Source organism: Erythrolamprus reginae, chromosome 3 (assembly GCF_031021105.1).
Source record: "Erythrolamprus reginae isolate rEryReg1 chromosome 3, rEryReg1.hap1, whole genome shotgun sequence".
Taxonomy (NCBI): domain Eukaryota; kingdom Metazoa; phylum Chordata; class Lepidosauria; order Squamata; family Dipsadidae; genus Erythrolamprus; species Erythrolamprus reginae.
Window position 1 is genome coordinate 222,944,944 of NC_091952.1, and position 12,454 is coordinate 222,957,397.

Here is a 12,454-nt window from a genome sequence, read left to right on the forward strand (position 1 = left end):
CCAAAAATTGGCTCTTCTATCACTTTGGACTTCAACTCCCAGAATTCCAGAGCCAATCATGCTAGCTCAAGAATTCTGGGAGTTGAAGTCCACGCGTCATAGACGAGCCAACTTCGCCTACCCCTGGTCTAGTAATCTTTAAAACAAAACAAAACACCACCTTTACGGTGGTTTACAGACGCAAAGCAAAGCGCATGCGCCTTTGGTTGCCAACCACTGGCTGCCTTTCCACGTTGAGAAAATTGCTTGGATTACACAATTGGCAACGAGGAAGAGTGGGGGAAGCAGCAGAAACAACACCGCCCCTTTGAATACCTGAACGGCCTTACCGCTGCAGCTTGCATTGCGTTGCATTATATTTGCCTTGGAACAGAAACTGGGCGAGGCCGGAGAAGGATCATCTGCTTACGGAGGCTGGTGTGATCTGTCGAGGTCGGTACAAGCGGCCAGTGCTCCTTCCAGATGGGTCGCGTTGCATCCTTTTTGGTCGGGCTGGCCGGGGGATGGTGGACGGGGGATGATTGAAAGGCATCAGTTTAAGCAATGCTAGTCGAGGTAGAAGAAAGTGGAGCTCGGCGTGTGTGTGTGTAAGTGTATGTATGTGTGGCCAACCAGAGAAGGTTCGTTTGGGTGAGTGGGAGAATAACTGCAGAGAAAGAAAATTTATATAAACAGGTTGATTGTTATTGATCCTTAACCTCAGTAATACGTGGGTGGTAGATTACAGGCCGGGAGAGAACATTTGGGCGAATTAGTATCTGTGTTGTAGATAATTTTGGAGCTAGAAGAAGCTGCCAATAGGTGCGGCTCCTGGAACATATTGGGTGTGTTGAGGAATCAAAGGCAATGAATGATATGTAGTAAGCGGTAGGCAAAGTTGGCTCTTCTATGACATGTGGACTTCAACTCCCAGAATTCCTGAGCTAGCATGATTGGCTCAGGAATTCTGGGAGTTGAAGTCCACAAGATGAGCCAACTTTGCCTATCCCGGATTGTGGGGGCAATATAATGGCTCTGTTAAAAAGTGCTATTGCTAACATGTAAATTGCCCTGAGTCTAAGGAGAAGGGCGGCATAAGCATTGAGTAAATAAATAAAATAAATCCCTGTGCTAGGTCCACTTAATGCCTTACCTATGCAGGCTGTGACGGGAGAAAGGGCGAGAAGGTTTGTCACTGCACAGAGCCTGCTGATTTCTTTTAAAAAGTTGGACCCCACTGTTAGAAACAAATACCTATTTGACTATGTGCTTTCGTTCAGAGGTTTGTGGGCGCATGTGGGCCTTCAGGTCAGTATTGACTCCTGGAGACTGCCTGGACTAGACTGTGGCTTTCTTTGCAAGATTTGGGAAGGGGTTTGCCATTGCCTACTTCCCAGGGCTGAGAGGGAGTGGCTGGTCCAAAGTCACCCAGCTGGCTTGCTGCTTAGGGCAAGATTAAAGGTCTTGATGCCTTCACAGCTTAACCACTACACCAAACTGGAGTTCTCAGAAGTACAAGGTTGCATTTTCCCCCTGAATTAAATATATTGTGCTTACAGATATAATATTTGTAATTTACTATTTACACCCACATGGTTTTTGGTCACAATTTCCTATAAAGCTCTACATAGCTTAGGGCTGGGAGAGGACAACTGCCCCAAATTATCACCCTCATAGCTTTCATGCCTAAGCTTGGACTAAAAACTCAGTTTCCTGATTTCTAGGCCAGCACCATAACTATTACACCAAATTGGCTCTCAATTACAGAACTTAACATTTTTTCTATATATTTTTTCCTAATTATTAAAACCATATGTCAATTTATTTATTTATTTGTTTAATATAAAAGTCTGTAAGAAGTTTCCAATCCTGTTTACTATATTCATGGTGTGTATATTTTTTATTCTATCCAACACATTTTGTTTGTTTGTTTGTTTGTTGATTGATTGATTGATTGATTGGATTTATATGCCGTCCCTCTCTAAAGACGCGGGGCAGCTTACAACATATAAGAAAAATAGTAAGTTACAATAAAATCAATCCAATTAATTAAAATTACAAAGCAATCTAAGATCCGTAGTTAATTTAAAAATCAATCACACCCACTTGTATAACAATCATTCATTGGCCAGGGGCTAAGAGCCAATTGGCCCAAGCCTGACAACATAAATGAGTCTTAAGACTCTTACGAAAGGCGAGGAGGGTGGGGACAGTACGAATTTCTGGGGGAAGTTGATTCCAGAGGGTCGGGCCCCCCACAGAGAAGGCTCTTCCCCTAGGTCCCGTCAAATGACATTGTCTAGTTGACGGGACCTGGAGAAGGCCGACTGTGGGACCTAATCAGTTGCTGGGATTTATGTGGCAGTATGGAGGATTCACTATGAGATACTTAAAATTTGATAGGATATAGATTTGATAAATAATTGGAAACTGTTCAAAGCAGGATAAGAAACAGTTGGCTAAACATTAAAACTACAGAGTGTAGAGTTTGATGACATCCTTAAGGATTGTGATATTAGATAGTAATTTTTACTAGATAAGATTACATTGCATAAAGTGTGTGACTTTCAAGTTACATCTAAAGTAAAGGTGTTTATCCCTTGTTTCTGAAAATATGGCATTCATGTATTATTCATATCTGTCTTAATATTTGCACAAGGTGCTTGATTGAAAGCAAGAGTAAATAGACAATATAAGAAAGCAATGGACAACAAGGGATGATATATTAAAGTCAAAATACGTGGTAAATTAAGTGACATTAAGTACAGTAACAGCTGGAGGGATATAGTTTCAAAAATTACATGTGGATACAACTTGCTAAATAAGATATCAGATTATTGATACATATAGAGTACATATGATAATTGATTTTTTCAACTTGTTGCAGATGGCGGCACAATGTGTAACAAAGGTGGAGTTGACGGTTTCGTGTAACAATCTTCTGGATAAAGATATTGGCTCCAAGTCAGACCCACTTTGTGTGCTACTTCAATACACAAGTGGACAGCAGTGGTATGAGGTATGTTATAATGGCATTGGGAAGGCGGTGAAATGAGAGCCCAGATTTTTGGGGCAAATATGTTGATTCTGTAAATTGCTTAGAGGGGTCTGGAAAACACTGTAAAATGGTATGTAAATTCAATTGCTATTGCTATTAATCAAGTCTGATTGCTTTGTTTTTGAGAAATAGCAAGTTCAGGAAGTCATCTTTTGACTTTGCCCTTAGGTATTTGGACTACAGTGATCTCTCGATTAGCGCGGGGGTTACGTTCCAAGACCTCCCGCGCTAATCGATTTCCGCGTTATAGTGGTGCGGAAGTAAAAAACACCATGTACGCATGCGCGCCATTTTTTTCATGGCCGCACATGCGCAGATGGTGGAGTTTGCGTGTGGGCGGCGGGGAAGACCAAGGGAAGGTTCCTTCAGCCGCCCAACAGCTGATCTGCTCCGCAGCGCGGAAGCAGCGAGGAGCCGAAGATGGGGTAAAGGCAAAGGGGAAACCCCATCTTCGGCTCCTCGCTGCCGCCGCGCTGCGGAGCGGATCAGGTGTTGGGCGGCTGAAGGAACCTTCCCTTGGTCTTCCCGCCGCCCAGGCAAAGGGGAAACCCCAAGATCGCTTGCCGCTTGCCGTATTGCAGCTTGGAGCCTTGCTTCGCCTCCTTCGCTGCAATACGGCAAGCGGCAAGCGATCTTGGGGTTTCCCCTTTGCCTGGGCGGCGCTGGGGCCATGCGGAGCCGCTCATCTAGGGGGGCGTGGACCGGCAAGGTGCCCTCCGCTCTCTCTCTTTCTCTCCCTGTTACCGGTGTGGTATAAGAGAGAGAAAGAAAGAGAAAGGAGGGCGACTTGCCAGTCCACGCCCCCCTGGATGAGCGGCCCCGCATGGCCCCAGCGCCGGACTCCGCCGTTGCCTCCGCCCTTGTTCGGCTCTGCAGCTGAGAGGCCACGTCCACCCCCTCCTCGGTGTCCCCGGCACCCAGCGTCCCCACGCCGCCTCCACCTCCCGGTAATGCGCCCGACCTCTGCCTCTCTCTTTCTCATATACCACGCCGGCAACAGGGAGAGAAAGAGAGAGAGAACTAGCGCGGACTTATTTTTTAATTAATATTTTTTGAAAAACCGCGTTGCAGCGTTTCGCGCTAATCGAGACCGTGCTAATCGAGGGATCACTGTACTTAGTTTTTAAACAAAAATATATCACTAACCATTTTAAATGACAGTTTCTACATATTCAAGCAGTTTAAGAAGAGCTCTGTTTCTTTTTCCTTTTATTAGAACATTCATTTTACTGTTTAAATATTCACATATAGGATTGCATCCCACTTTGCCAATCTGACACAAAAACAGAATAGTAGTTCTTATGCCAGGTGTCTTTGCAAATCTTCCGGGAAGAGTTTCTTTTCAGGAGATGGAATGTGCATGACACATAGTTAAAGGAGAAATGTGAAGGAGGTCCTATTACAAATAGTTCTTGACCTATGACTACAATTGGGAAAGCTACCATATGTGGTCATAAAGCACAACATACCTTGGGCCAAAATGACTGCTATAATTTCAAACCGCTGCTGGTTTTAAATTGAGGACTTCTTGTAACTGAATAGGTGTTTCTTGATAGCTCTGCAGTTTCTTAGGCAAAAAATTAATAAAATAATGTCAATTTAAAAGTACACGTTTTCTGTTTTTTTTCTAAAATTGCATTTTGTGTTAAAAGACTTGCAATAATATTTCAAATGTTCCTGAAAAATAGGAAAAAAAACAGTATAATAACATTTCTTTCACATTTATTTGAAAATAAGTTTGGTCATAATAAAGAGAACTGGCATTTAATTATTGATGTAATCTAAAATTATGTTTGTATTATATTTGTTATTGCTGTGTTATTATATTAACTTTCATTTATTTGATTAATAAAGTGTTTTTGGTCAACAATATATGAAGGGAAATCTGACAGCATTCTCTTGTAAAGATTTTTAAAAAGATTTCTTCATATCTAAAAAGTACTGTTTACAAAGTTTTCAGCATAATCCTGTGCAAATATATTTATACTTACTGAGATTTATACATATCATTTTATTTGTTTTATTTATTATTTGATCCCTGCTTTATTAGTTTATAAATACATTTACAAATACCTTTATTTTGACAAGGGACATTCTATTATAACCAGCTTGCCTGATCAATAGATTTTTTTCTGTTTCCATTAATTTGTGCTTTCTGTTGGTTTCATTCAAGAAATTGTATATATATTATATATATTTTTACACCTTCCTCCATGTCAGTGGTGGGATTCAATTTTTTTAAAAAATTAAAGGTTCTGTAGGTGTGGCTTGATGGGTGTACCAGGGGGAGAATGCTATAAAATCTCCATTTCCTTCTGATCAGTTGGGACTCGGAAGGCAGAGAATAGATGAGGACAGGGCCAGTCAGAGGGGGTATTTACCAATTTTCCAAACTACTCAAAATTTATGCTACTGGTTCTCCAGAATCAGTTAGAACCTACTGAATACCACCTTTGCTCCATACTAATATAAATGGGTATGGGATTGCATATTTACCCCTATTTTGTTTAATTTTCTTGGAAAGTGTGCATCTTTTAGAAACAAAGTTTGAGATTTTTTAAAAAAAATATGTACTGTACTGTATTGCAGGTTGATCGAACAGAAAGGATCAAAAACAGTTTGAACCCTAGGTTTTCCAAGAAATTCCAGATTGATTACTATTTTGAACTAGTTCAGAAACTCAAATTTGGGGTTTTTGACATTGACAATGCAACTGTCCAGCTGAACGATGATGACTTCTTAGGAGAATTTGAATGCACATTGGCACAGGTATGTGCAAACAGGTTTGGGACATTTCTTAAAATATAATAGCATTGTCGATGGGGTGGGGGAGAAACTAAAATACATTTACAAATACCTTTATTTTGACAAGGGATATTTATTATAACCAGCTTGCCTGATCAATAGATATTTTTTCTGTTTAATTTGTGCTTTCTGTTGGTTTCATTCAAGAAATTGTAATTAATTCATTTACTATTGAATTTGATCCAGCAAATGGCACGACCTGAAATCCCATTTATGCTAAAATTTATTAATGTTCTATTCCTTGCAAACACACCGTGAAAATGGAAGAAATTGCTAGTTATTGTCCACTCCCTTTTCAATAAAAACTATACTCTTTAAAAGAAATTTGAAGATTTTAAACCATTTTTCAAATCAAAACAGAATGGGAGAAATTAAAAGCACAAAACTATAGTAGGCTACTTAAAAATCTTCCCAATTTAATGTGTATGAGTGTGTTTGTGTAGGGCTTCAAATCAGTTTTGATTGCCGGTAACTGGCTGAAGACGTACCTTGACAGTTTTTGTGACAAAATTTCAGAAATGGCTTGACATGGCTTCCTTCCTACAACTGAGGAAGACTGACAAGCCCGAAATTACTGACTGCTACTCAAAGTCTCCTGGTTTTTAGCTTGGTTTCTTAAGCATTTAAACCAAACTGGTTCAGTTTAACATACTTATTTGATAAAATAGTGGATTTTACATGGTGACATTTGGACTAGATCAGTGATAGTGAACCTTTTTTTCTTTGGGTGCCGAAAGAGTGTTGGCGCACGCTATTGCACATCCCCAAGTGCCCACACCTATAATTTAATGCCTGGGAAGGGCGAAAACAGCTTCCCTCACCCCCTCTGGAGGCTGGAAACAGCCTGTTTCCCAACTTCTGTAGGCCCAGTAGGCTTGTATTTTGCCCTCCCCAGGCTCCAAAGGCTTCCCTGGAGCCAGGCGAGGGAAATATGCCCTCCTCATCTCCCTGGAGGCTCTCTGGCAGCCAAAAACGCCCTTCCAGATTCTCTGTGCAAGCCAAAAATCAGTTGGCTGCACACACATGCACGTTGGAACTGAGTTAGGACAATGGCTCGCGGGCCAGCAGATATGGCTCCACATGCCACCTGTGGCACCCATGCCATAGGTTTGCCATCACTGAACTAGATGATCTCCAAAGTTCTATCCTGCTGTTATGTTCTATGATTCTACAATTAAAAAATAAGTATGGATGAAGATATCATTGGGACATTTGACTACTTTGGTGGTTGAGCCATAAAAATAATTGCTTTTCATGTTAATATTTATTAAAACAAGATCAATATCGCAGATATGTATTCTTTTTTTAAATCCTTGGATATATTGTAGCTTTTCTCATATTTTCCTTAGTGCAGTATTTTCTATTTCATCTTAGCTAGTAAACTAATTAAGTTTTAATTTAAATTAAATGTAAGAATTGAAGCATAACTAAAACTAAGTTATAAGGTGGCTTATAAGGGCAGTGATGGAGATTATGGATTTGATTATAGTTTTTGATTTCATAAAACATTAATTGCAATCTGGAGCAATCTTCAGTTACTAGAAGTAATTGTAATAAATTGCTTTTCCTGAATCTTTCTGTATTTTACAGATTGTTTCTAGTAAGACGCTTACCAGACCATTATCGTTAAGAAATGGCAGACCTGCAGGGAAAGGTGTAATTACGGTATGAAAACAAAGCAGAGATTGTCTGATTATTTTCCAGTTTCTCTTTTCCGCCTCCTTCCAATATATAAATATAAGCAAGAGAAATGAATGATCTGTCATTCAGCATAGTGTTATTTACTTTTCTGCAAATATGTATTTGAAATTTTGTAAAGTGTTTTTCCATAAAATTGTTTTCTTCTTCATTTTTGTGGTCTGAAATATTAAAAAACTGTATTTTTAATCCAAAACAAATCTATTGCATACCAGATATGGGTTTATATTTTTAAATAATAATCTTATTTTAATTTTGAAAATTAAAAATGTTTAAAAGTGGTAAAGCCAGTGACAAAATTTTTAAAAGTTACCTGAAACTGCATGATATATTACTATTACTGCTTCTGAAACTGATAGAAATGTCACATGTAAAATGTTTTGCATAAAATCTTCCATTTTCTTTTATTGTTTATAAAATAAAACATAGCTATAATTTATTAGAATGGAGTGTCTTAATGGTAAATATTGGTCTGTGTTTATTCAGATTAGCGCAGAAGAAATAAAAGACAACCGAGTAGTCCTACTTGAAGTTGAAGCAAGGAAACTAGACAATAAGGTGAGATGACTAGAAAATTTGCCCACCTTAAATTCCTAAAATCTGTTTCCATGGTTAGATATCTGTTCTCAAAAGGTGATTGTTAGCTAAATATACATGCCATCCACAGCAGTATTACATGTTCCCACATAACTTGCTGTTTTAGAAATCACTGCACTCAAGACTTACAAGATTTACTCAAAATTGTAAACCTGGTTCAAACTGTCGGCATCAGATCCTAGTTTTGGATTGTCATAATTTCCTGGTTTAGGACAGGGGTGTCAAACTCAATTTCATTGAGGGGTGCATCAAAGTTGTGTTTGACCTTGGGGGGCTGGGATGGCCAGGGCCAGGGTTGGTGTGGCCAGCTTGATGTCGCTCGTGTTGGGGATGCTTGTGGTGGCCCGATGCTCTGCCTGCAAAAATGGGCTCCTGAGGTCCATTTTTGGCTTCAGTAGTTTACTGTAACCCTCAGCCGTTGAAAATGTAGCTCGAGAGGGCCACCCGCAGCCCTTATGAGCTCCATTTTAGGCTGAGAGTTAAATATTGCCATATGGTGGGAGCTAGGAAGCGTGACTTTTACATGGCAGCCCCTGGCCTATAGAATATGTTTCTCCTGACATTTGGCAAGCCTCTGGCCTCCTAGCCTTCCATAAAGCTTGAAGGATCTGCCTTTTCCCCCAGCAGTGGGATATTATTGTATTCTGCACATTTGAAGTCTAACTTGGCACTAGGTTATTTTTAATGTTTCATCATGTTTGGATTTATAATTTTAATATGCTCTTATATTGTGTTTTTTTGATTAGTCGCCCAGCTGGTTAAAAGATGGGTGGCTGTATAAATATTTTAAATAAATAAATAAAAGAAATAACTGAATACATACAAATAATTGACTGAACTTAGTTTACAAATTTACAAATATTGTACTTTACAAATTTATAAATAAGAGGGATTCAAATGGATATCTTGGAGAAGGAAGTTCTACAGCCCAAATTATATTATCTAATTATGGTAGGACCTTTGCATCTTCATTGCTCTAAAGATGGAATGATATTCATTTTTAAATATCCATTTTTGGAGAATGAACTGGGAGATTAGTGCATTAAAATAGTAAAAAACATTAATAACTGTTTCAGGGAGGAATGGTTAAATGTGCAGTGAACTTAAAACAAACATCTTGGTATTATACTGATCTTTCATTCCTTGCTTAACCTGATTTTTTTTGTTGCCTTCCTAGTTTGTTGTCATTGTTCCCTTTTAGAGAACAATGTTTTATTGTTACGTATTTCCTGATTTTTTCCCGAGATAGAAAGTCTATTATCAAAGAAATTATACTTAGCCCTTTGCAAAGCTACCAGTGAGAGGGAATAAACAGAATTGCTTTGGACAACAGGATTATTACTACAAAAGAACACAAAGGATTATTTCGAACATAATTCACATGGCTTATTTATAATTTCAGGATTTTTTTGGAAAATCAGATCCTTATTTGGAATTTCACAAGCAAACATCTGAAGGAAAATGGGTGATGGTGCATAGGACGGAAGTAAGTGTCATTTTCTGGGTTTGGTTATTTCATACAGATTATTTCAGCATCTTTAGTTCTGATTTCTGAAACTTTGCAGCTAAATTCTGAATGGTTAGCACTTTAAAAAAATCAGGTGTAAGTTTTAAGTTTTTATTTATTTATTTATTTTTTCTTAATAGAACAATGCCAGTATTGAAATAAAGACCTACTTTCTTATCCAGTGATACATTTGTTATATCCTTAGATGAATTTGTGTTAGTTGTTGGAATAAATGAACAGCAGGTATTATCGAAAATGATTTATTGAGAAGTCATGCTAATATATCAAATGCATACTTTTATAGGTTATTAAAAATAATTTGAATCCTGTCTGGAGGCAATTCAAAATCTCTCTCAACTCTTTGTGTTATGGTGACATGGACAAAGCAATCAAGGTAATATTAAAGGAAAACAAGTATTATAATTTGAAAATATTTTGAACAAAGGTGTTTTAATTTAGAACTTTAACATAAATTTCTGTTCTGTAGTTTTTTTTGAGATATGAACTTATACATTAAATAGGATTGGTAATGCTGTTTTTAAAATTAAAGAGATTCATAAGTATTGCAGCAAAATACACTGGTGGGTAGTGAATGATTTGATGTCAAAACAAGCAAAATTTTATTCTAATCAATTACAAAACTATAGATCTGATGTCAGAAGAATGTGCCTCAGATGATACAAAAGCCATTTAAGAATTTCCCTAGTTTACATCAATTTGTATTAAACTATATTAGACTACAACTCCTACCAAGATCCAATTAGTAGGCCTTTATCATCAGTATTCAGCTGATGACAAAGCAACATGTGGAAGGTGGGAAAAGATGGTTTAGTTCTTCTTTAGTGATACCTCTGTAACTGAGTTTATGTAAAACCATGTTCTTCATCCATTCATTTTTCTAAAATACCATAAATCAGTGGTAGCTGGCTGGGTTTTACATCAAATTTATTTATTTATTTATTTATTTATTGGATTTGTATGCCGCCCCTCTCCGTAGACTCGGGGCGGCTAACAACAACAATAAAAAACAGCATGTAAATCCAATACTAAAACAACTAAAAAACCCTTATTGTAAAACTAATCATACATACAAGCAAACATACCATGCATAAATTGTAAAGGCCTAGGGGGGAAGAGTATCACAGTTCCCCCATGCCTGATGGCAGAGGTGGGTTTTAAGGAGCTTACGAAAGGCGAGGAGGGTGGGGGCAATTCTAATTTCCCGGGCGAGTTGGTTCCAGAGGGCCGGGGCCGCCACAGAGAAGGCTCTTCCCTTGGGTCCTGCCAAACGACATTGTTTAGTTGACGGGACTCGGAGAAGGCCCACTCTGTGGGACCTAACTGGTTGCTGGGATTCGTGTGGCAGAAGGCGGTCCCTGAGGGAATCTGGTCCGGTGCCATGAAGGACTTTATAGGTCATAACCAACACTTTGAATTGTGACCGGAAACTGATCGGCAACCAATGCAGACTGCGGAGTGTTGGTGTTATATGGGCATTTTTTGTTTCTATGCTTATAGCTCTGCTCCCTAATGTCTTTAGACCATATTTCTTTAATTGGATAATTAATTTAAACCTTCTTTTCCCTTTAATACTGGGTTGGAATTTAAACACTATCCTGATAGCCACAAGCGAAGACACCTTGCATTCTCTTAAAGTGTTTGCAAAACTGTATTTCATGTGAACTTATCTCCAGGGCTGCTTAATGTGACATGTACATTGGTTGCTCCCCAGAAGTTCTCTCCATCTTCTTATATCCCACAGTCTTTTAAAAAGGGGGGGGGGGATGTGAAGCAATGCTGAATCACATAGCAACCTGCCAGCAAATTCCACAATAGAAGAACACCATCATATTGGCTCATTAACATCTTCATTCCCTTCAATTCAAGAAGGAATTTTTCAGCCTATTAATATGGCTAGTTTTGATACTTTTTGGTTTATCCATAATGTTGCTTTTCCACTCTCTCCCTATTTTGACTTAAGGATTTTCATAGGAAAGAAAAAATAGTGAAAATAGTCAAGGGCATATTTTTATAGTTTCATTCCTATCTGCCATGATTGCCACTGGAATTTTAATATGTTAGGAAAATTACTCTTTCCGTTTTCATGTTTGCATATTTAATAACACTATTCTTCAATAAGCCATTTAATGCAAGTCTCATTTTGATGGAGGAAAATCAAATGTAGTGAATGATCTGTTGTGTGATCAGGCTTGCAGTCTAAACTTCCTTATTAAATACATCTGAGAAAATGGGGAAAAAAACTTTGATAGTTTCAGGGATTAAAAAAATCTGTTATAATGAACAAGACAGGGAAGTATGACCTTATCACTGAACAATGCTTTCATACTTTATGCACACAGTGTCTTACATAGCTGCCTATATTTCGTTGTAGTAAGTAAAATAACTTTTCTATTTCTTCCTGACAGTACTGTCATTTTATGTGTTTAAATGGTTTATTTCTTTATTCAGTCATAATGCAGAAGCATCTCACTTGAATATCTCATTAGTTATCTTCAAAGTGTGTGTCTCTTTGTGTGTTGAAGCAGCAAGCATGAATTCTTTTTTTCTATTATGGATGGGAAATGTAACTCTCAATATGTTATAAAAGCTTTATTATTGGGTGAATATCTCTTAATGCTTTGCATATTACTATGTTAATCATTAAATCCAGGTATGACCATAAAATACATGGTGAAACATGGCTATTTGTAGTGTCTTCCATCCCTGACTTCAGCTATATTCTGTGTGCTTTCATTATGTCAAAATCTGTTTCCGCAAATCATCTTTGGTAAAAGGAGTCTGCATGTTTG

At 38.1% G+C, this 12,454-nt stretch overlaps 1 protein-coding gene across 2 annotated transcripts in view; it reads left to right on the top strand.

Moving 5' to 3' along the window:
- Nucleotides 1–95: 95 nt before the first annotated feature.
- Nucleotides 96–12,454, top strand: part of CPNE3 (copine 3) — a 42,837-nt gene continuing 30,478 nt past the window's right edge. The window contains exons 1-7 of one of the 2 annotated variants that reach the window (XM_070747998.1): nucleotides 96–432; nucleotides 2,867–2,998; nucleotides 5,627–5,806; nucleotides 7,433–7,507; nucleotides 8,027–8,098; nucleotides 9,540–9,623; nucleotides 9,949–10,038. In XM_070747998.1, the coding sequence (XP_070604099.1) occupies nucleotides 2,867–2,998; nucleotides 5,627–5,806; nucleotides 7,433–7,507; nucleotides 8,027–8,098; nucleotides 9,540–9,623; nucleotides 9,949–10,038 (633 nt within the window). In that variant the 5' untranslated portion in view covers nucleotides 96–432. Of the gene's footprint in view, nucleotides 433–533; nucleotides 588–2,866; nucleotides 2,999–5,626; nucleotides 5,807–7,432; nucleotides 7,508–8,026; nucleotides 8,099–9,539; nucleotides 9,624–9,948; nucleotides 10,039–12,454 lie in introns of those variants that run through there. The other variant, XM_070748000.1, reaches the window with a different exon arrangement.